General features: G+C 42.2%; 1 protein-coding gene across 2 annotated transcripts in view; it reads right to left on the bottom strand.

Annotated features, from left to right (window-relative positions):
* Positions 1-23,505, bottom strand: part of LOC134337820 (kazrin-like) — a 719,044-nt gene that overhangs the window by 570,608 nt on the left and 124,931 nt on the right. For both annotated transcript variants that reach the window (XM_063033089.1, XM_063033088.1), the window contains exon 2: positions 8,944-9,101. In XM_063033089.1, coding sequence (XP_062889159.1) covers positions 8,944-9,101 — 158 coding nt within the window. The remainder of the gene's footprint in view (positions 1-8,943; positions 9,102-23,505) is intronic.

Here is a 23,505-nt window from a genome sequence, read left to right on the forward strand (position 1 = left end):
CAGCTTTAAGTTCCTTGGAATAAACATCACCAAGGATCTCACGTGGTCTGTACATACCGGCTCTGTGGTGAAAAAGGCACAACAGAGCCTCTTTCACCTCAGACAGTTGAAGAAGTTTGGTATGGGCCCCCCAAATTCCAAGAACTTTCTATAGGGGCACGATTGAGAGCATCCTGACTGACTGCATCACTGCCTGGCATGGGAACTGTACCTGCCTTAATCACAGGATTCTGCAGAGAGTGATGCAGACAGCCCAGCATACCTATAGACATGAACTTCCCACTATTCAGGACATTTACAAAGACAGATATGTAAACAGGGCCCGAAGGATCATTGGGGACCTGAGTCATCCCAACCACAAACTGTTCCAGCTGCTACCATCTGGGAAACGTTACCGCAGCACAAAACCAGGACCAACAGGCTCCGGGACAGCTTCTTCCACCAGGTCATCAGACTGATTAATTCATGCTGACACAATTGTATTTCTATGTTGTATTGTCTATCCTGTTGTACATAATATTTATTATAAATTAGTATAATTGCACAGTATACATTTGAATGGAGATGTAACATAAAGATATTTACTCCTCACACATATGAAGTATGTAAGCAATAATGTCAATTCAGTTCAATTCATTCCATGACAAACCATTATCCTTGAGTTTTCTGCAACCTGAAAAACCTTATTATGTCAATAGTCCATCAAGCATGAGATCAGTGGGAAAAATCTTCTATCCCGGTCTCTGCCACTTCGCATGCTCTGTTCCTATCACCTCTTTTTACCTGGTCCATCTGTTGCTTGCCAGCTCTTGCTCCCATATGCACATCCTCTCACCTCTTCGGACTTCCTATCACCTCTGTATCCTTCAATGCAGATGAAGTGTCAACAGTCTAATTCTCTCCACAGAAGCTGCTGAACTTGCTGAGTTCCTCCTGCAGTTTGTTTGTTTTGTGTCTTTTTTTGTAGAATCTGTCCCTGCCCCTGATCCCTATCTGCTCCAAACAGCTTTGGAGAGCTGTGCCTATGAGCAAGTTCATGGGAATTTGCCTCTGAACTGCTGGTTATCTGCTCGATGAACAAACAATTCCATCCCAAAGTAAACACAGGCGGATTCAGAACTGATGCTCTTTGTCAGCAGCGTTTTGGATTGTTAATTTCTTTACAATAGGCAGCAGCCAAGGAAAAAGTCATGAAGTTTCCGTGGAAACAAAACAGAAGGATGGGTGGAAAGTACTAAAACTGCACGGTCTTTAGGCAAATCTGCTTGGCAATTTATTACACCATTTCAGAAAGGTCAACCCAAAGCATTCCAGTGACTGATGGGTGGCTTGCAATTATGAAGCAACATCAGGACATTTTGCAGTAGTTTACAGTCACACGAGTGGTTTTAAAGAGGAACGACTGTTGTGACTTGGGAAAAAGAGGCAGCCATCAGGGGTAGAGCAGATTCCCACAACAGTAACCAGGTACCTACATTGAGTGAAATTAGGTAGGGCAAAAGGGTTCTGCTTATCTAAGAGGATGGATGAGCACTGGTCTGATGCCACATGTGCAGGTTTTGGAAAGGGTACAGACGAGGTCTAAACAGGATGCTGCCTGGATCGGAGGAGGTGTGCTGTAAGGAGAGCTTGGACAAACCTGTGCTGTTTTCTCCGGAGCTTCTGATGCTGAGGGGAGACCTGTTTGAAGTTTGTAAAATTATGATACAGTCAGAATCTGTATCTCAGAATAGAAACACCACAGACTAGGATAGATGTGTTTAGGGTGAGAGGGTCAAAGGAGATGTGCAGGATGAGTTTTTCTTCATACAGAGACTGATAGGTGTCTTGAATGGGCTGGCAGTGGTAGCTTAAAAGATTGCAACAATTAAAAGGCTTTGTGGACAGATACAATACTGTACAAAAGCTTTAAGCATCCTAGATTATTTATATAGATTTTGTTTTATATTTTTTTGTTTTCTACATTAGTGAGTCAGGAGAAAAGAGAAAATTTTAGATTTACGAACATTCATTTTCCAAAAATTAAATGTTACAGAGAATTATTTTTGTATTTTCTGAAAGAAAGGAACATTTACATAATAGACTATTTTTCAAATAAAAACTTGATGATTTTGTAGGTATATAGCTCAGTGCATGATTAAACAAAGATAACAAACAAGATGCTAATGATCAATGGCATAAACAGTTGAATGACAGAGACAGAAACGGGTGTAGAAGGAAGCAAACTGGGTGAAGGAGAGCAAACTAAAAGGTGAGGGTGTGACAGATTTGAAATCATCAGATCTTACCCCTTGGCAAGAGTGAGCATAACAGCAAGACACAATGAGGTCATCCTGCATCAGCAGGGTCTCTCCCAAGCAGAAATTTCATGGTAGAGAGGAATTTCAAGATGTGCTGTCCAAGCTCTTCTGAAGAAGCACAAAGAAGTGGGCAAGGTTGAGGATCAGAAACGCAGTGGTCGGCCACAGAAATTGAGTAGAGCAGATGAGAGACCCATTAAAATGATGTCCCTTCTAAATCGGAGAAAGTCCAGCATTGTAAGCAGCTCTGGACTCACAAAAAAAACACTGGAACCCAAGCACACCCCTCTACAGTCTGGAGAAGTCTTGTCAGAAGTAGTCTTCATAGAAGAGTTGCTGTCAAAAGCTATTTGTCTGAAATAGAAACAAAACTGAGAGACTCGCTTATGTACAAAAACACAAGGTGCTGAACAGAGGCAGCAAGTGCTCTGGACTGACGAGTCAAAGTTTGAAATTTTTGGCTCAAGCAGAAGGCAATTTATCCGTAGAAGAGCTGGAGAGGGCTACATGGATGAGTGCCTGCTGCTAATTGTGAAGCATAGCTCAGGTTCCCTGCAGCTTTGCAGCTGCATTCCTGCAAATGGAGTTGGTAATCTGGTCAGAATTAAAGGAATCCTCAATGCTGAGAAATACAAGCAGATTCTCCTCCATCACATAATGCCATCAGAGAGGCATCTGATTGATCCCAACTTCATTCTGCAGCAGAGCAATGATCCTAAGCACACAGCCAAGGGACTATCTTCAGTGAGAAGAACAAGGATTACTCGGAGAGACAGAAACAAGCAAGACAGCCAAAGTCTGCAGAAGAACTGAGGCAAGTTCTCCAAGATGCTTGGAACATCCTACCAGCTGACTTTCCTCTAAAACTGTACAACAATGTACCTAAGAGAATTGGTGCAGTTTTAAAGGCAAAGGATGGTCACACCAAATGTTGATTTGATTTAGTTTTTTTTATAGTTTACTGCTCTTTATAGTAAACTTTTTGATACTTAGAAACATTTCATTTCATTATTTTTGAAAGCATCTTCGCTTTGCAGAATATTTTTATGTATGCTTAAGGCTTCTGCACAGTACTGCAAACGTACAGGGAATGGAGAGATACAGTTCAGAGGCAGGCAGAAGCAATTTAGTTTAATTTGCCATTGTGCTCAGTGTAGACACAGTGAGATGAACGGCCTGTTCCTGTTCTGTCTTCAATGCTCAGAAGATACCTCCTTTGACATGGCTGCATTCACTCGATACCCTGCTAGAATTTCGACCCTGGTTTTACTGTTTCACATCTTGTAAGCAGGAGAGAACCACAGTCTTTTCATTCAGAGGCAAGTGTATACACTACAGCTGATAAGTTACACTCTACACTGGGAACACAGGCATGTATTATCCTTGTAGAAGTGATCAAATAGTTTCATTCTTCTTCCCGCATTGTCCCAAGTCAAATCCCTCTCCCTCCTGAACAAACATAAGTCTTATTCATTCTTCCCTGAAGATTACCAGTGCACTAACCTCACTCAAAGCCTGTATCTCACCAACAGTATTGTCATTGTTTTACGTTATTGCACCTGATATGTTATCCAGCGGCAGAGAATGGTGTTGCTGTGCTAGCGGTTCAGAACTCCTAAAGATCTCTTCAGCTCGAGAAGAGTCCAGAGGTTCCGGCTGTGATCTCGGTCTGAAGTGAACTTTGAAGAGCTGGAGTTAGCTTAAACCAAAGCAACCAAAAATCGAGACTGAAGTCAGTCCTCTTCGCTTGTACACAAGAGATCCTGTAGATGGTGTATATTTATTTATTCAGCGACACACCCTTCATGTCATGCCATCCCAGCAACCCCAATTTAACCCCGACCCAATCATGGGTCAATTTAGAATGACCAATTAACCTACCCTTTGGAGGCCGTTGGACTGTGGGAAGAAACTGGAGCGCCCAGGAAAACCCACGCATTGCACGGGGAGGACGTACAGACTCCTAACAGATGACCCAGAATTGAACTCTGAACTCTGACATCCTGAGCTGTAATAGCGTGGCCCTAAATGCCACACCACTGCGCTGCCCTTGAGCAACATGCACAAAGAAAATGCTGGAGTCAGTCGGCATCTATGGAGGAGAATAAACAGCTGATGTTTCAGGCTGAGATGCTGGAAAGTCATCAAGACTGGAAAGGTGGAGGACAGAATAAGAAGGTTGGAGAAGGCAGGAGTACCAGCTGGCAGGTGAAAGGTGAGACTAGGTGAGGGGAAGGTGGGTGGTTGGGGAGGGAGATGAAGCAAGAGGTTGGGAGGTGATAGGTGGAAGTGTCATACTCTGGCTTCTGTCCCCTTCCTTTCGAGTACCAATGAAGAATCTCAGCCCAAAATTTTACTGTTCATTCCTCTCATAGATGCTACCTGAGGTGCTGAGTTCCTCCAGCATTTTGTGTGTCATCCTCTTAGCTTGTAGGTTTATAGCACAACTGAAGCAGTGAGGTTAATCTAGAGCTAAGCTTATTCCTCAGTTAAGCTTATCTGGGTAAAGGTAAGCTAAGAGTTTATTTGTAATGGTTCCAATGAGAAATTGTAAGTTCCTTTTGCCCAGGATTGTCAAGACCCATGGCATCACTCGAAGATGATCTAGACATTGTCCCAGTATATTTGTTAACATTCCTTCTTTGAAACCGCTATCAAGAGCAGGCTACCTGTAGATACATTGCCTTATTGCTTATGTACAGTACAGAAATGGTCACATTGTGCTACCCAGCAATTTACTGTGATGTTTCTCAGAGAGGTTTCTGTTCTCTATCATTATAAATCTTGACATGATAGACTCAAAATTATAAAGTAGTTCCCAAGATGCTTAGAAAAATATGTGAAACATATCTTAAACTGCACTTCTTAGTTATGTCACTTGACAAATGTATCTTTACTGATATGAGCCACATTTGGGGAATCGAATCCTCCGGCGAATAACAGCTTCAAACCTTCATCAGTTAAGAAGAAAGAAATACCTTGCATTTGTATTTAATCTCACCACCAGGTCATGCTCAGTGATTCATAGGCACAGAATTATCTTTGACATCCAGCAACTAGTGTTTCGTAAGCAGAAACAGAAGATTCTCACCAAAAGCAACGTAATCATTTCAAAAGCAACACATGCAAAATGGTGGAGAAACTCAGCAGGACAGGCTGCATCTGTGGAAATGAATAAACAGCTGACGTTTCAGGCGGAGACCTCTTCCGAGTTGATATGATGTTGAATGTCAGTGTGGACATGGTGGGGGATTACAAATACCTGGGGATATGAATTGACAATAAACTGGACTGGTCAAAGAACACTGAGGCTGTCTACAAGAAGGGTCAGAGCCGTCTCTATTTTCTGAGGAGACTGAGGTCCTTTAACATCTGCCGGATGATGCTGAGGATGTTCTACGAGTCTGTGGTGGCCAGTGTGATCATGTTTGCTGTTGTGTGCTGGGGCAGCAGGCTGAGGGTAGCAGACACCAACAGAATCAACAAGCTCATTCGTAAGGCCAGTGATGTTGTGGGGATGGAACTAGACTCTCTCACGGTGGTGTCTGAAAAGAGGTGCTGTCTAAGTTCAAAATAATCTGCAGATGCTGGGGTCAAAACAACACTCACAACACGCTGGAGGAACTCAGCAGGTCGGGCAGCATCCGTGGAAAAGTTCGGTCAACATTTTGGGCCGGAACCCTTCGTCAGGACTGACATGGCAGTCGAAGCTCAAACTGGGCACGGCATCTGATGATGATGATGATGATGATGATGATGATGATGATGATGATGATGATGATGATGATGATGATGTTGATCGTGTTGGCTGATGGAGACAATGTCCAGACCACTGGCAATCATCCTTTCACTTTTTAAGGTAATGCCCAGAATCACCAAATAACCCCAAGCAGACCCTTGATAGCCATCTCTTGATAGCTGAAGGATAGAAGTATAACAGTGTAGAATTGAAATGGCTATTTGGTCTGTTGTTGCACGAATGAAGTCGCTAGAGAAAAGTACTAGTAGATAAAAAGCAGCTTCTTTATTCGACAAAACAAGGTACAGCAGGCATCATATGGAGATGCTTTTGGTCGAAATGTCTGTCTGGCCCAACATGGGGCTCAGTATTTTATGTGCCGAACATCAAAGGGCAACTTCATATTTACAATGCTTTCTTTGAAACTACATACAACTGTCACACCTCCTGATTTGCATCTACACCACAGACATCCAATTGAATTTTAATCAGCACTGTCTGGTCCGGGATTCAAGGCTTTTAGGAACCGATGGTTCAGAGCTGCACTCCAAATTAAATCCACAATACTTAGAAACATAGAAACATAGAAAATAGGTGCAGGAGTAGGCCATTTGGCCCTTCGAGCCTGCACCGCCATTTATTATGATCATGGCTGATCATCCAACTCAGAACCCTGTACCAGCCTTCCCTCCATACCCCCTGATCCCCGTAGCCACAAGGGCCATATCTAACTCCCTCTTAAATATAGCCAATGAACTGGCCTCAACTGTTTCCTGTGGCAGAGAATTCCACAGATTCACCACTCTCTGTGTGAAGAAGTTTTTCCTAATCTCGGTCCTAAAAGGCTTATTCAAATGTGAAGACCGGGAGCCAAAGTCGACTGCTAAATGTATATGTCCTAAACCCAAAAATCACTCTAACATGCCTATTGACAGATTTCATAGAGTAATCTACTTAATCTCTTTCCCTTATTCACCTGCTAATTATTTCTCCTCATGTGGCTATCTAATTCCCTTGTCCTGACTGGCCCCCCTTAAGAGGTTATGAGTTTCAAATAATAAGCACTTGCTCCATAAAAACTTTTGCACACAACAGTCCTTCAATTTGAAGATGGTGGTTATGACATTGCTGTTTGTCCTTAACTCTGCCTTGATAAAACAGGGACAAGAATCTATGCCACTAAGGAAATAGTTTATCACAATTCCAAGATGACATTGCATTCCCTGTACCTGAGCTAAGGCAAAGGTTCATATCTGCACATCACGGCACCTAACACAAAGCTAACTAAATTGATGGATTAAGTTTAATGGTATGTGCATTGGCGTGTGTCTCCCTATCTGTATGTGTGCAATCTCCAGGTTTCTGCAGAAGAGAAGATAGTGGCTTTCATTTACAAATCCAATTTCAAGTTGAGCTGGTACATTTGCACAACTTTACTCCTGAAGGTCAGATAAAAGGAAGAATTAACCAATGCTTCTTGACTGCCTTGAATGATTCATGACACTGGGTTAAGTAGCTGATTCTCGTGTCACATTGACGCAGATTCACTTTACTGACCTCTATTTGTAGTTTTGGGCCCCTTATCTTAGAAATGATGTGCTGACACTGGATAGAGTTCAAAGGAGGTTCATGAAAATGATTCGAGGATTGAATGGCTTATCATATAAAGTCTGTTTGATAGCTCTGTCCTGTATTCACTGGAATTCAGAAGAGGGATGACCTAATTGAAAGCTATCGAATGGTGAAAGGCCTTGATAGAGTGGATATGGAGAGGAAATTTTCTATGGTGGGATAGTCTAGGACCAGAGGACACAAACTCAGAATGGAGGGGTGTCCTTTTGAATGGAGAAAAGGAGGAATTTCTTTAGCTACAGTGGTGAATTTGTGGAATTCATTGCCACAGGCAGCTGTAGAGGTCAAGTTTATTTAAGGCAGAGGTTGATAGAATCTCGATTGGTCAGGGCAGGAAGGGATACAGGTAGAAGGCATAGATTGGGGCTGAGAAGGAAAATGGATCAGTCTTCATGAAATGGTGGAGAAGACTCGATGGGCCAAATGGCCTAATTCTGCTCCTATGTCTTATGGTCTTATATTACAATGAGTACTACATTTGAAGACTTCAGACAACAAGCTTCATTTGGGCAACTGCACATGGTTTTAGAAGTACATATATTAAACTTGCAAATTCAGGAGCAGTGCTACCTGCTGCTTGAAAACATGAGACATGGTGACTCAGGAAGGACTACTGGAGGTGTCTATGTCATTAAGGTGCAGAGTGTGGGCATGGTGTGTGCTGACAGAGAGTAACTAAAGATCAGTCCATACTCCAGCTCGATGGCATGGTAATGTCCCACCTGCACAGCCATGTTGGTGTCTCAGATCACAACATTACATCTTTCAGGAAATCTTCAGAGCCTTCATACCAATTAATTTGCTCAGAAGTCCATTCCATGGGTCCACTATTGTCTTCATGGAAAACTTGACCTCAGTGCCTTTGCAGGTTTGAACCTGTGTACCAGTGTCCCTATTTTCCAATGTCCAGCTTTAATCATTTTTGAATACTTGCCTCCCAGTTTAGTTCCTCTGATATTAGGGATTTGTGAATTGGTTCTGAATGTCAACCAAATGAAATATGAGCTGCAGCAAACCCAGGCTCAGTAGAGCTTTAGCACAATGTTCACAAATTCATAATCTACCAAAGGGGCAATATATTGCAGCGTTGCAACCAAAACAGAAACTGCGGGAAGAACTCAGCCAATTCATCATTACTTTATCACCCTATTAGCTTTGAAGAGTAAAGCTGAGCAGCGATTGGGTTGGTTAAACTTCAATATCATCCTCATTCTTTTGCGGAGCAATCAGCGGGGGAAAGACTGGGAAACAAAAGTAAAGTTTGTTCTGTACCTGGACGTCCATGAGGAGGTGTCTCATTAAGGCCAAGGAATTCTTCAGGGTGTCCTGCTCCTCGGGCAACAAGGCGTCCCGCTGAGTGTCCATTGCTACAGACTTGCTCATGATGAAATATGTGATCTGTTCGTTTAAAGTATCCAGGGATTGGACAGCTGCAGACAGAAAGGAAACATGTGACAATCAAAGCCAATTACCCTGTATCCAAAACATATTTGAGAACCAGACCTTCTCCAACACTTCTTCCTCTGCGTTTTGTTTCCTCCTTAAGCCTCATCTCCCATTCTTCTTTCTTTACTTCAAATTCCATTCCTTTTGCTACCTTCTTCCCATAAGACCATAAGATACAGGAGCAGAATTAGGTCATTTTCCCCATCGAGTCGACTCTGTCATTCCATTTTTCATCTCCCTCAACCTCATTCTCTTGCCTTCTCCAGGTAACCTTTCTAATCAAGAACCTATCACCCCCCCACCCTTTAAATATACCCAATGACTTGGCAATGATTTTACAAACGACAGCAGCTTTTGACTTATTTCATTTCTCTACTTTTCAGCTTCGGGGTTGACCTTTATTCTGGGTTCTGCTCTCTCTGGGAAGGAGGTTTGTTTCTCCCAGCTGAATCTCTCCTCCATTTCCAGATTCGTTTTCCATTACTTGCTCGATAAGTAACCACCAGGTTGGGTAGATTCGGGTTCTCCTGACCTGGTGGTTTCAAGGGGAAATGGAACTATGTTGATTGTGAAGTCCAATCTCTGCTGTATTGAGGAAAGCATGGCAAACAAAGGGCAGGCAGGATGATTTCCCTTAAAACACATATAACCTGACAAGTATTTTTCATACTTCCTCAAATTATCTGAGGTAACTCTGAAACCTGCAGAGAGGGCAAACAAAACCTCATTCTTGCAATGATGGTGTCCAGCAAGGGAATATCCTATAAGTAGTGGCCTTGATTACCTTCTGAGCTCAAGAGGGTAATATTTGAAGTCATTATCTTCAGACTCAGAAATGTAAGTACCAACACTGCCAAAGCTAACGATGGTAAATAATTAAGTTGTTCGTTTTCTGACCTGCAGCTTTTAGTTTTAACCCAACTGCTAACAAGAAGGAAGTAGAATACTTAAACACTGTAGATCCATATGCAATGTAAAAAATAGTCTCTTCAAGATGCTGGCGCAGAGGTTTTTGTCAATATGGCCATTTTAGGATTGTGTAACTCATCAGGAGCACTTGAACTATTTCGGGAAACTAGAAGATGGAAAGCTACTGTACAGATTTCTAAGCAGATGAATTCCCTAGTGACCTGAAGCTGAAGGACTTGCAGAACTATGCCAATAAAGTTAATCTCAAACTTAAACCAATTCTGTCAATAACTCATTTCTTGCCTTCAATTGTGTTTTCTCTATACTGGTTACTCGCATTCCTTGCCGGTCTGAAACTTTGTTGTCCGTGTCCTCTCTGACAATACCTCATTCCCTATTGTTTGGCCTTCACTGGCTGCAAGCCCAGTTTAAAAAATCTCATCTTCATTTTCAAATCCCTCCCTGTTCCCATCCTTGTTAATTCCTACAACATCCATGGCTACAATCCTGAATTGTCAGTGCTCATTTAGTCCAGGTATTTTGCACATTCCCATTTTCCATCGTTGACCATGATGGATGGTCAAGCTGTCTCAGCCTCACACTCCAGAATTTCTACCCTGAACCTCACCTCCTTCAAAACATTCCTTAAAATCTTTCTTTGGCTAATCTTTTGGTCATTTGAACATAGAACATAGAACAGTACAACCTTCGGCCCACAATGTTGTGCCGACCCTAAAGTTCCAGTATCTCTTTCTAAAGTTCGCATCAACATTTTTTCAGTATCTCTCCTGTGAGATACCTTGAGACGTTTTCCCTGTTGAGAGGGCAATTTAAATAGAAGTCATCATTTTATTTGGGGGTGAGGGTTAGAAGAGAATGAGGAAATTGGTACGATGCATATCATTGTTGCAAGATTATCAACAAAAAAATCCCAAATCCCTTATAACACACCGAACTCTACAGACTGGAAAAACCGGAGACACAAAAGACTGCAGACACTGGAATCCGAATCAACAGACAAAATACTGGAAGAACTCAACAGGTCAGGCAGCATCTGCAGAGGGAAATAGTTGACAATTCAGGTCAACACCCTTCATCAAGACTGATTCAAAAGTCTAGATGAAGAGTCTCAACTCAAAGAGTCGATGGTCCATTTCCATCCACGGATGCTTCCTGATCTGTTGAGTTCCCCCTTTGTTTGCTCCTATAGACTGAAAGATCCCAGCCTCTTCATTGTTCTGTCTGCAGAAGCTGAATTAATTGAAGAAAACAGACGGATGTTGCTTTTAATCAACTGCAAACAAGAACAGTTTTCTCAAATCTTAGGAGAGGTTTAAAATTGGTTTTCTGGCTATGAGCTACATTTCATTGCTTTTCTCTACTTCTCTCCTTGGGTTGGCTTGCTCAGTCCAAGGACATTAAGAGTTAAGCACATAAAGTGAGACTGGAGTCACAAGGAAATTAGTTAACCCTTAGTCTCCATGGCCAATTCTTTTCTCCAGACATGATCTGCCAAATGACCAGGAATTTTGTGTGTGTTCCTTTGGATTTCCAGCATCTGTGCATTTTTCTTGTGTTTGGGAATTATTTATGTTCTATTTCATGACATGTAAATTAGCATGAACAGTGCTGATGAAACTGCGGCCCGGTCAGGATCAGGAGAGAGGGTTCTGTGGAGGAAATAACTTTAATAAATGGAAGATCATGACCCAATATTAGAGATTAAATCAATTGCTTAAATACGGTATTGGTTTATGTTTGACTTTGGCTTTATTGGCCATGCTCTGTAAATATTTTAGCCCTCAGAGCGTGAAGAAAAATCACCGCTTGGAATTTATGCAGTATTGACAAGTCTGAGGAACTATTAAACTAGCCCAAATTTGCTGGCGGCAAGAACTGTCAATATTAGTTTTATTTCTGGTGCTTTTTTTTACTCCCCCGATCAATTAAGTGATTGAAGTCTGACCTTCATCCAGGGTCAATACTGAGCAGTCCCAGCTCATAACAATGCTCGCTGCTGAATCAGAAAGACACCTACAGCATCATCATAACCTTGCTTGTTCACTCTGGTGTGTTGATATCAAATTCTCATCAGTTTTAGATTGTTAGATAAGGAAAATATTGGGGCAGTATGGTAGGGTAGTGGTTAGCACAACGCTTTACAGTACAGGCAACCTGGGTTCAATTCCCATCGCTGCCCGTAAGGAGTTCGTACGTTCTCCCTGTGACTGCGTGGATTTCCTCCCACAGTACAAAGGTGTTTTGGTTGGTAGGTTAATTGGTCATTGTAAGTTGTCTCGTGATTAGGCTGGGGTTAGATGAGGGGATTGCTGGCCGGCATGGCTCAAAGGGCCAGAAGGGCCCATTCTGAGCTGTATTTCAATGAGGTATAATATGTAGTAGGGTCAATGGGGGATAGTGGTAACGTAGGAGATGTATTTAAATAGTAGATCAAAAGATAATGCTATGTGGTTAAGAAGATTTACACTTGCATTATATCCAGGAATTGCTTTGTGATAGGCTGCAGAGGCTAATGGTGAAGGATGTTTTCCTTTTGACTGGAAACCTCCCCCTCCTACTACAGGCCGTCCCTGGGTTACGAAGGTGCTTCATTTTCACATTTGTCCACAAGTCGATTTTGTCTTTGTCAATGAAATATACAGGAATTACTCAATACCATAACTGTATTTCCAGAGTACTGTTATGAATGACATCAACGGCAAATAATGACTGAGAAGAAAGAATAATTGAACGTGGAGCCAGAAAGCAAACGAGTTTTGCCATTCATAGAAAGAGATCTATGCTCAAATGTCAGTCTTTTGAATTTAATAATATTATAGTAGCTGGTTTGTACATAGGGTGTGACTGTAAATTGGGTGTTTGTAACTGGGGACAACTTTGAGTTGTTTAATTTTTCATTATTATTAAAGGTTTGACATCTTGAACTGCAGAGCTTTTATCTGATCTATTAGTTGTGTGATCACTTCACTCTGCTGCATAGTGTTTCACCCCAAAACAGTCCTAAACTCAGTAGTCACTTTATTAGATACACCTGCTTATTAATACAAATATCTAATCAACCAGTCATGTGGTAGCAACTCCACGCATAGAAGTATGAAGACATGGTCAAGAAGTACAACTGAGTGTTTAGCTAAAAATGCTGTAGAAAGTTCAACAAGTAGATACAGATCTTCCACTTAGCAAATCAGAAGCTAACGGGTTGGTAGGGTTAGACTTAGGGAGTTATGGCAAGACTTCTGGGATAATTGTCATAAGGGCAGACACTTTTTATAGAGTACATAAAATGGCGAGTTTATGGGAGAAGGAGGTAAAACAAGAAGGGAAGGAATAATTTTGATACAACTTAGAAATGGGCATACTAGGCTTAATTATTCCTTATATCTTGGTGGAAAGCATCATTCTGGGTTGTGTAGGCTTTGTCATCATTATGAAACAGTTGAACATATACTAGTACAGTGTGGACCATATAAGGTTGAAAGAAATCAGATGTAGGCTTCATTACAATCCGTGGGGGGGGGGGGGTTGATAGTTTTCATTTAAACATTTGTGAGGTTATCGGAGTGAATTTAATTTAATTCACAGTGTCGTCTTTCATAGTTAGATTCTATAGGGCTTTTTGGGGTAATTTAGCATTCATTTGAAAAAAGAAGTATTAAAGGTTTTTTCCCCAGTGCTCTAAACCACACTCCAGCCCAGTTGGTGGCGATAATGCACCTTTAAGTTGAACTGCCAACCGCCATTAAAAGTCAAACGGTGTGGTAGAAGAAGAAGTTCAGTTGTTGTTCTGATCAAATGTCATAATGGTGAAGAAATGCGATCTAAATGACCTGATTGTGGAATGATAGTTGGTGCCAGATAGGGTGGTTTCAGCATCTCAGAAAATGCTGATCTCCTGGGATTTTCATGCATGACCGTCTCTAGAGTTTACAGAGAATGGTATGAAAAACAAAAAAAAAAATTCAGTGAACGGCAGTTCAGTGGATGAAAACACTTTGTTAATGAGAGAGAGGTCAGTGGAGAATAGCCAACGAGGTTTGGGCTAACAGGAAGGTGGCAGTAACTCAAATAACTGTGGTGTGCAGAAGAGTATTTCTGAGTGCACAACACGTTGGAACTTGAAATGGATGAGCTGCAGCAACAGAAGACCACAAACATGCTCTCAGTGGCTACTTTATTAGGCACAGGAGGTGCCCAATAAAATGGCTACCGAGTGTATATTGTAACTTCGTGGGGCTGGCACCTTTTTGGCGGTAACTAGTGCTGCTCCTGCAAATCTCTTCTGCACTCCTCACAGAGCCAGGACTGACACCCTGCCCTATCAGTAATGTTAGTCAGGCCGTGCAAAGGCGTACATTCTCTCTCCAATTTGTCCACTGTGTTGCACAGTTGCCTAATTTTGAGCTCCAGATCTGTTCTAAAACTATTCCATATAGCGGATTTGTATGCTGGAGGATGTTCTCGGTGTAATGACAGCTCTTCCTCTCCGCAAGGGCTGTGCGGTTGTCACTTCTACCAATGTTGTTAAGGATTGTTCTCTATTGCAGGTGAACATGCCAGACATAGCCAAACTAGAAGCTAGGGGGATTGGCAACCTGCTGAGGGTTAAATCTGTGGCCTTCAAGACCAGAACTCTACAAGCTAGTTGAAGGTTACCTTAAGAATGAAAAAGCAGTTCCAAGTGAAGTTAGATATGGATTCAGATGCACAGGGTTTGCAGGCCAATATTTCCTACAAGGTGAAACCTAACATCATAAATAGGTGTGGAGGCACACACTTAGCGATTCAGGAACAGCTTTTTCCCCTCTGCCATTCGATTCCTAAATGAACATTGAAGCTTTGGACACTACCTCACAATTTTTTAACATACAGTATTTCTGTTTCTGCACGTTCTTTTAAATCTATTCAATATACATAATTGATTTATTTGTTTATTTATTATTGTTTTATTATTATTTTTTTTTTCTTTCTCTGCTAGATTATGTATTGCATTGAACTGCTGCTGCTAAGTTAACAAATTTCACGACACATGCCGGTGATAATAAACCTGATTCTGATTCTGACTTGTGCAGCTGGATGCTGGATGGACCAGGCGGACTTGCTGAGACGAGTGGCTTGCTTTCCTGTTGCACGACCGTGACTAAAGCCCAGGCAAACAGAGTTTTGAAAATTATTAGTATAGTCACGCAATTAGAAGTATTGAAAGGTCACCTCAAAGAAGTGGACTCAGTTGTGCAGAAAAGCCTTTGCTTTAGCAATGGGAGCCTCTGCTGCATCAAGTCAGCAGGGTGACAAGCTTTAATAGATAGAAACTCACTCCTGAAAGGAACAAAATTATAATGTTTCCCAGATTAACTTCTCGCCATGAATGCTGCTGAATATTTATATTAATTATAATTTCCATTTGCAGTGAAATGCAGCTTTAATTTGTCAGCAGGAGCAAGGGAATCATTTCAATTATAGTGCGGAGATGGCAGAGACGGTGAATGGGCAGATTGCAACTGAGGTCCAGAGAGTTTGCTTTTTTTTTAAAGGTGAACACCGGGGGCAAGAGGTAATCTTAACACACTTAATGACAGATTTGCATGATACTGGGTGCATACAAGGCAGTGGGAGCTAAACACAAGAGGGCAGGGGTGAGAGATTTAAAAGAGATATCAGGGTGGTTAACACACTTACACAGCGAGAGAGGAAAAAAGCCACTTTCTGAATACCGCACTGCTGTTGCTATTTGATTGGCAGCAGGAGATGGATCTCGGCAAATTTTTAATCACCTTCCTAACCCAAGCCTACTGTTCGTTGCTGTATGTTTTCTGTGTTGCAATAACAGATAACTCTCAAGTGTGTCCAGGAAATTTCCAGCTGATTTCTGCCCAAAATAAGATGGGCCCCTCATACTCAACCCCCTTCCCCCATCTCAATTTGATTGAAAGCTCAGCAGCCTGATACATGAAGGTGGTACCAATTAGAGAAATAACAAAGGGACTAGAAGGGGGTTATCCTTGGCAGGTTTGTGGATGTAGGGCTTCATAACCTATACTTGTTCAAGCTGCTGAGAAGAGTATTCACATCATGATCCATCAGAACATGTTGGAGGTTAAGGTAGGTCAGTCCTGATCTTTGGCTCACCAGGGGTTATTGTAACGGCTGTGACATTCTCATCAGGGTTAGTAGCACTGTTGGTCTTGGATGAGTCACTGTTTTGTTGCGAGGCTAGGACAAAGTTCTTGAGTCTGCTTCATTCTGCCGCACATCTCACTCAGGTCATTCTCTGCAAAATAATTGGACAAATGAACTCTGGTGGACCCTTGTGTTACAAGGAGTGGTTGCATGAGGTTGTATTGACTGGAACTTTATTCCCAGGAATATAGAGATTGAGGAGTGACCTAACAGAGGTAAACAAGATCATTTTTGGAGGACCTGAGTAATAAGGAAAGACTGGGATAGGATAGAACTTTATTCTCTAGAACATAGAAGATTGAGGGAAGATTTGAAAGAGGTATATACAATTATGAGTATAGATCGGGAAATACAGGCAGGCTTTTTCCACCGAGGTTGGGTGAGACTGTGACTAAAGGCCATGGGTTAAGGGTGAAAGGTGAAATATTTACTGGGAACATGAGGGGAAACTTCTTCATTGAGAGGGTGGTGAGAGTGTGGAACGAGTTGCCAGCGGAAGTGGTGGATGTGATTTTGATTTCAATGTTCAAGAGGAGTTTGGATGGGAGGGGTGTGGAGAGCTATGGGCCGGGTGCAGGTCGATGGGACTAGGTTCAGCATGGACTGAACGGGCTGAAGGGTTTGTTTCTGTGCTGTAGTTTTCTGTGACTCCATGATTCTCTCATGAGGTGCACAGAGATGGTGAAAGCACAAAATTAAGAGCAAGACAGCATGTTTAAGATCAGAGGGGAGAGACTTAAAAGGGACATCGGGAGCAGCCTCTTCACACAAAGCGTGACGCGTATTTGCAATTAGCTGCCATATTTGCAACATTTAAAAGCTATCTATCAAAGTGCATGGATAAGGAGACGTTTTGAGGGCTGTGGGCCAAACACAGATGGATGGAATTAGCTTACAGGCAACGCAGTCAGCAAGGACTCGTTGGGCTAAAAGCCTGCTTCCATGCTGTATGACTCTATGGTGGAAATGTTATCTATTTTTTTCTTATCCTTTTAAACTTAAAAACAAAAAACTCCTCCTTGTGGCCATGAGTTTTATAAAATACGTTTCCTGCTGTGTGTAATCTACTTAGATGAGGCTTTAAATTGGGGCTTAGATGTTAGAGTGATTTTTTACAATCCATCTCTGGAGGTAAGATGAAAGCCTTGAGATTACACGGGAGTTATGATGGAGGGAACCTGCTGGTCTGAGCTTTCATCTCACCATTGCAAATGATTGCCTTGTGCATTTTCCTTATGATCGCTAGACCCTGTTGGCATTATTAATACAAACTACTGTAAGTCACTTTTGGCCAACTTGTCAATCTTCAGGCCATGCCACTTAGGGAATTGCGGGAATATTATTTTGTGATTGTACGTGCTAACATTATTATGTGTGACTATACATACTGTGTTTCATTCACACCTTGGCCACAGAGGAATGTTGTTTTGTTTAGCTGTATACGTGCGTATGGTCAAGTGACAATCAAACTTGGATTGAATTTGAATTAATGTGGTTCTGTCATAACTTTCCTCAGACAGTGTGATTCAATCTAAAGTTGCAAGCATCACAGACCATCAGACCATTGTAGGGGCAGGGTCAAAGGTAAAATCACTTAAACCCTCATACCACCCTGTAGATCGTAAGCCATCATGACTGGTTCCTTCATTGTCTCTGGTTTAAATCTTATACGCTTTGATTGTGCTGCATTGTGGTTGAACCTTCACCATGTGAACTCCAAGAGTTTAAGTTCCCTGTCTATTTATAATTCTTTGTTATCAATGACTTACATGAAGAGGCATGAATCTTGTTTTCTGAACAAGAGGAATTCTGCAGATGCTGGAAATTGGAAGCAACACATGTTGATGGAGACCTGTTACGAACGTCGACTGTTAATTTACTTCCATAGATGTTGCCTGACTTGCTGAGTTCCTCCAGCATTTCGTGTGTGTTACTATAAGGTTAACTTATTTAAGTTTGCTGTAATGCAAACCAAGGTGGAATGAATCCAAAGAGATATAGATAGTTGAAGTGATCAAGGAAGAGATGACAGCAAGGTTAATGTCAGAAATATGAAGTTGTCTATTTTGATGATAAGAATAGAAAATATTATGTTAATGATAAGAAACTCATAAATGTCTGATTACAGCAGTATCTCATTGGGTTAGTTCATGAACTGGCAGCAAAATAAGTTGTGAAAAATGATAAACAATACATTGGCCTTTATTGTAAGGGCCCATGAAACCTTGTATTTGTATAGAGTTTGGTGAGGCCACGGCTGGAGCAATGTGATTGTGTGGTATTTTGGTGACATTACGTACATTTCCTTCTGAGAGAGAGATATTAGAATGCGCTTTTTGTAGGATGAGGAGATTAGTCCATGAGGAGTCATTGAGTGAAACACGCCAACACTCACTGGAATTTGGAAGAATAATAAATAATCTCTGTGTGATTGATTCATAGGGTAGGTGGTACAATGCTACTTCCCCAGACTGTAGAATCTAGGCTCAGGGGTATGGGGCTGAAATCAGACTACTCAGCTGGAGAAAAAGATAATGACATGCAGACAAAAATTGTGTTAATGCTGCATTAACCAATATTGCATAGATTTTTCTGAGAAAATGATGGTTGTTAATATCATATTTTATTCAAGCAAGATATCCATGCATTGTAGTGCTGTTTTCCTGGTATCCACCTCATTCAAGTGGTGTCAAATGTAGTGAGATTTTGAACTCCTTTTGGTCTGATTAGTGCTGGCCATGAAGCAGTTGGTAATACTCTTTCCTTTGAGATAGTTGGCTGTGGGTTCAATTCCCCACCCCGAAACAATACAAAACCCATCTGAGGGAGTGCAGCACTGTTGTAGGTACCAGAGGAGACATTAAACTGAAATTTCATCTTCTGCCTCATTTAGAAAAGTCCCAAGGCAGCACGTTGATAGATACTTCATAGATCCCAAAGGAAATTACAGTGTCACAGGAGCATTACAAGTGCATAGATCTACAAATCTACAAGTATTAGAAGAGAAGTAAGAAAGAATAAACATATATGTTACTTCAAATTGTTTAACAGGAGGGAGTCATCACTTCCTCGGCTAAAGGTTGACTCATTATACAGCCTATTGGCCGAGGGCAAGAATGACCTCATTTAGTGCTGTTTGGAGCAGCGCAGTTATCTTAGTCTATTACTAAAAGTGTTCCTCTGTTCAGCCAGAGTATGAGAAACATTGTCCAGAATTGCCAGGATTTTCCGCAGGGTCTTTTGTTCTACCACAGCCTCAGTGTGTCTAGTTTGACTCCTATAACAGAGTCAGCCTTTCTAATCAGTTTACTGGGCCTGTTGGCATCACCTGTGTTGATGTCATTGCCCCAGCACACCACCGCATAGAAAGTTATACTGGCAACAACAGACTGGTAGAACATGTGAAGGAGAGGTCTGCAAACACCAAAGGACCTCAGTCTCCTCAGGAAGTAGAGGTGACTCTGGTCCTTGTACACAGCCTCTGGGTTAGTGCTCCACTCAAGTCTGTCATCCAAGTGCAACCCCAGGTACTTGTAGGGCGTCACCACATCCACGTCCTCACCATCAATAGTAACAGGGAGCAGTGCAGGCTTAGTCTTCCTAAAGTCCATCACCATCTCCTTTGTCTTACTGATGTTGAACTGCAGATGATTCAGGATGCACCATTTGACAAAGTCCTCCACCAGGGTCCTGTATTCAGGATACAATGGAAGTGCCAACCTGCATTGAGTGGAGCTTCCCCCCCAGCAATGAGGGCTGTATGGTATTGAAGACACTTGAGAAATTTTTAAAAAATGATCCTCACAGTGCTGCCCTGCTTATTCAAATGGGAGAAGGCTCTGTTCAGCAGCTAGATGATAGCACTGTCGACTCCAATGCGCTCCTGGTAGGCGAACGGCAGGGGACCGAGGGCTGATCTGACCAGGGATCGGAGGTGAGCCAAGACCTGCCTCTCTAAGGTCTTCATGATGCATGAGGTCAGGGCCACTGAACGGTAGTCATTCAAGACTTTTAGTTGGCCCTTCTTGGGTACTGCAACCACACATGATGTTTTCCACACACGTTGAAGTGCAGCAGAAGAGTTATCCCTTGTACCAGGTTAGTACTGTCCTTTAAATGAAGTCAGGTCATCATTATATCATTGTGGGGGCTTGCTGTGCATAGACAGTTTGTGCTACCTCTCACCTTGCAACTTCAGAAGTACTTCAAAGCACTTCATAAGAAAGGTGCTATCTAAATACAAACCCCTTTTCTTTTATGTGCGAGCTTGTAAACTGAGAGCTGGGGTCTGCGGGTGCAGAGGACCGAAGACACAATCTGTTCCTTCCCCTTCTCACTCAGCACGGCCATCCACCAGAGAAGAGGGTGCCTCTGGGTGAAGAGCACAAATTCTAGTCCGTGGAGAGTGTGGTTGCTTTTGCAAGAAAGCCCAGAGGTGGAACGCAGGCTGGGATCTTCTCAGGCTGGTGGGCACAAAAGAGACTGCAGATGCTACAGTCTAGAACAAAACATAGAACGTTGAGAGAACTCGGCAGGCAAGCAGCATCTGTGGAGGCAAAAGAAGCAAGTTGACATATCAGTCAAGACCCTGCATCAGAACTTTTACATTGACTTACTTCTTTCTTCCTCCACAGATGCTGCTTGACCCATAAAACATATGAATAGAATTACACCATTGAGTCTGCATGGTTGTTTGGTCATGACTGATTTTTAACCACATTCTCCCTGTAACTTCTAACTCCTTTATCAGTCGGGAACCTATCAACCTCTGCCTTCAAGGCACTCAGTTAATTGGCCTCCACAGCCTTCTGTGGTAGAAAGTTCCACAGATTTACCACCTTCTGGCTGAAGAAATTCCTCCTCATTGAGTTGAGTCTGTTTTAATTTTGATGTATGGTGACACCTATTATCGACAGTGGCGCCCTCTTCCACAAGAGCTATTCTGACAACAGGGGACGCACCCACATGCCTCCCCTTTTGGATGCCTGGTTAAAACAGAGATGGCAAGGCCCATATCATTCAGCACTTCAAGCAGGGAGCAGTCCCTCCAATGACCAAAAGCTACTTGTGTGCTGGATCAGGCTCTGCACATGATGTCTACTGTCTGCTATAGAGAAGGGATTGCACTTCAGACATCATTCATTGGCAGTGAGACCTCCCTATAGCATGACAAGGTGCTGGAAAATACAAGTGCCTTCTTCCTTTAGGGAAGCTTTCACCTGTGGAAGTGCAGGATTCTTGCCAAAAGAGGCTCTCAGTCAGGAGAACAAATCCGAGCAGGAAAAATAATGTGTAACTACTCTTTGATCTTGTGCAGCTTATCAGAGGAACCTTTTCTTCACGCGTACCTTGCAGGAATTCCTCTTGAACACTTCAGGGAATTTTGACACAGATGTTTTCCATTGTGCCCTAGCTTGCTCAGTTCGAGCAACACAGATCGGAAACGTACAACACGCAACAGCTGTGATATAGACAGCCGAGAGGTGGTTGCCATGGAGACCACTGCAGGGCTTTAAAGGGGCTGTCTCATTGAGCAAAACTAATCGCCCTTTTTGTAAACATTATGTAACTGCCATCATGAGATATGAAGTCCACTAAAACCGGAACACATTGAAACAAAAACAGTTCCTTGGAAGTGAGAAGAAAATGCCACATTTGTTTTGAATCAACATTTGTCTCATCATTTCCTATTGCAAATCATTCATACCACAGTTCCTCACTTAATTCTATTTTTTCTCCTAATATTTTTAGACTGTGAAAATTCAGACTGAACGTCACTAATTGCCTTTTCTTGATTCGCGTCAGCCACCATGATTCTAAATCATGACTGGTACCAGCCTCAGGGCCTGACCTTTGCACCCAACATTCTTAACATGAGCAATGTTGCTAGGATACTGTTTCTTGATTTTAGAGCAAGAGCTTAGACTGTGAGAGTCGCTAGGCATTACAGTCATGGAAAGGCCACTCAGCAGAGCCTAATCCTATCCCCAGGACAACCAGATGCCCCTCGTGGAGGCAGCCATGAGGAATTGTCACCTTCACCAATGACATGAAGCCCAATAAATGGTCTTAACCTCTATCTGCTAGAAGAGACCAATGTTATAAATTTTGCAGTTGAAACAGCCTAGAATCGTGGTGAGGGTGACTCTTAAATACATAAGCAATAAAAGTTGAAGCTGCTATTTGGCCACTCTGTATGCTCTAGTAGTCAATAAAATCAGAGCTGATTATTTACCCTAGAATCACTTTCCGCAACTAACCAAACATCTCTTTGTTCTCTTAATATTTAAAAAAACAATCGATCTCCCGGTGACCAAGTGTCCTCAGCCCTCGTGAGGGGAGAATTCTAGAGATATAACTGGGTGAAGAAACTTGTTTTCATTTCCATTCTGAATAGATATCCCCTCTTGTTAAGACAATGATGCCTTGTTTTACAACATAAAGATGAGGCTTCTGCCACACTTCTTGTGAAGTTGAGGCAACAAAGTTGAACAGGTTGATTTTCTGTGGATTGGACTTGGAGGCAAAAGGTGGAAGCATTGTAGCAAGGCTGGAGGGTAGGGTGAGTCAACAGTGAACATTGCCACACAGCTATCCTTAATTATCCTTAATCCTTAATTAATTATTTAATTAAGGTTAGCATTCTGGAAGAAAGCTTGAGGCTGAAATTGAACTGGAAGATTAGAGTGAAGCTATGGACCAGCTACTTTGCTCCATTTGGAACTGACCAAAAGGGCATGATCAACAAACAATCTGCTGGAAGAACCCAGTGGGTCGAGCAGCATCTGTGGGAGGAAAGGAATCATCAACATTGTGGGTCAAAATCCTGCACCAGGTTCATTCATAATGGCTTATTTAACACTCAAAGTGGGTTCCCAGTTACATACTATACAGGCAGCAGGAAGATATGCAGTGCTTTATATTTCTGGAGGTGAAGGTAGTAAATTAATCCTTTGAAGGTAAAAAGTCATGCAGTAGGAGATGAATGGAAAATAATAATTGTCAGGGTAGAGTTGAGACTCTGGGTACACACCAGTCTCTTTCCCAATAGTCAGTGAAGTAGACTGTGTGATGCAATGAAGACTGCCCAGCTTGCAATTCTGGGGAACCAACCTTGGAGGGCAGTGTACTTGGCAGGGTAAAAATAATGCAAAGGAGATGGAAGCCAAGGCTACTTCCTCACAAATGGATTGGGCCGGGGGTTGGACTCAAAGCTGCCCCTCACTCAGTGAATGAATCTTTTCCACATGCCACCCACGAGTGTGTCAGACTTAACAAAAG

Source organism: Mobula hypostoma, chromosome 25 (assembly GCF_963921235.1).
Source record: "Mobula hypostoma chromosome 25, sMobHyp1.1, whole genome shotgun sequence".
NCBI classification, from domain to species: domain Eukaryota; kingdom Metazoa; phylum Chordata; class Chondrichthyes; order Myliobatiformes; family Myliobatidae; genus Mobula; species Mobula hypostoma.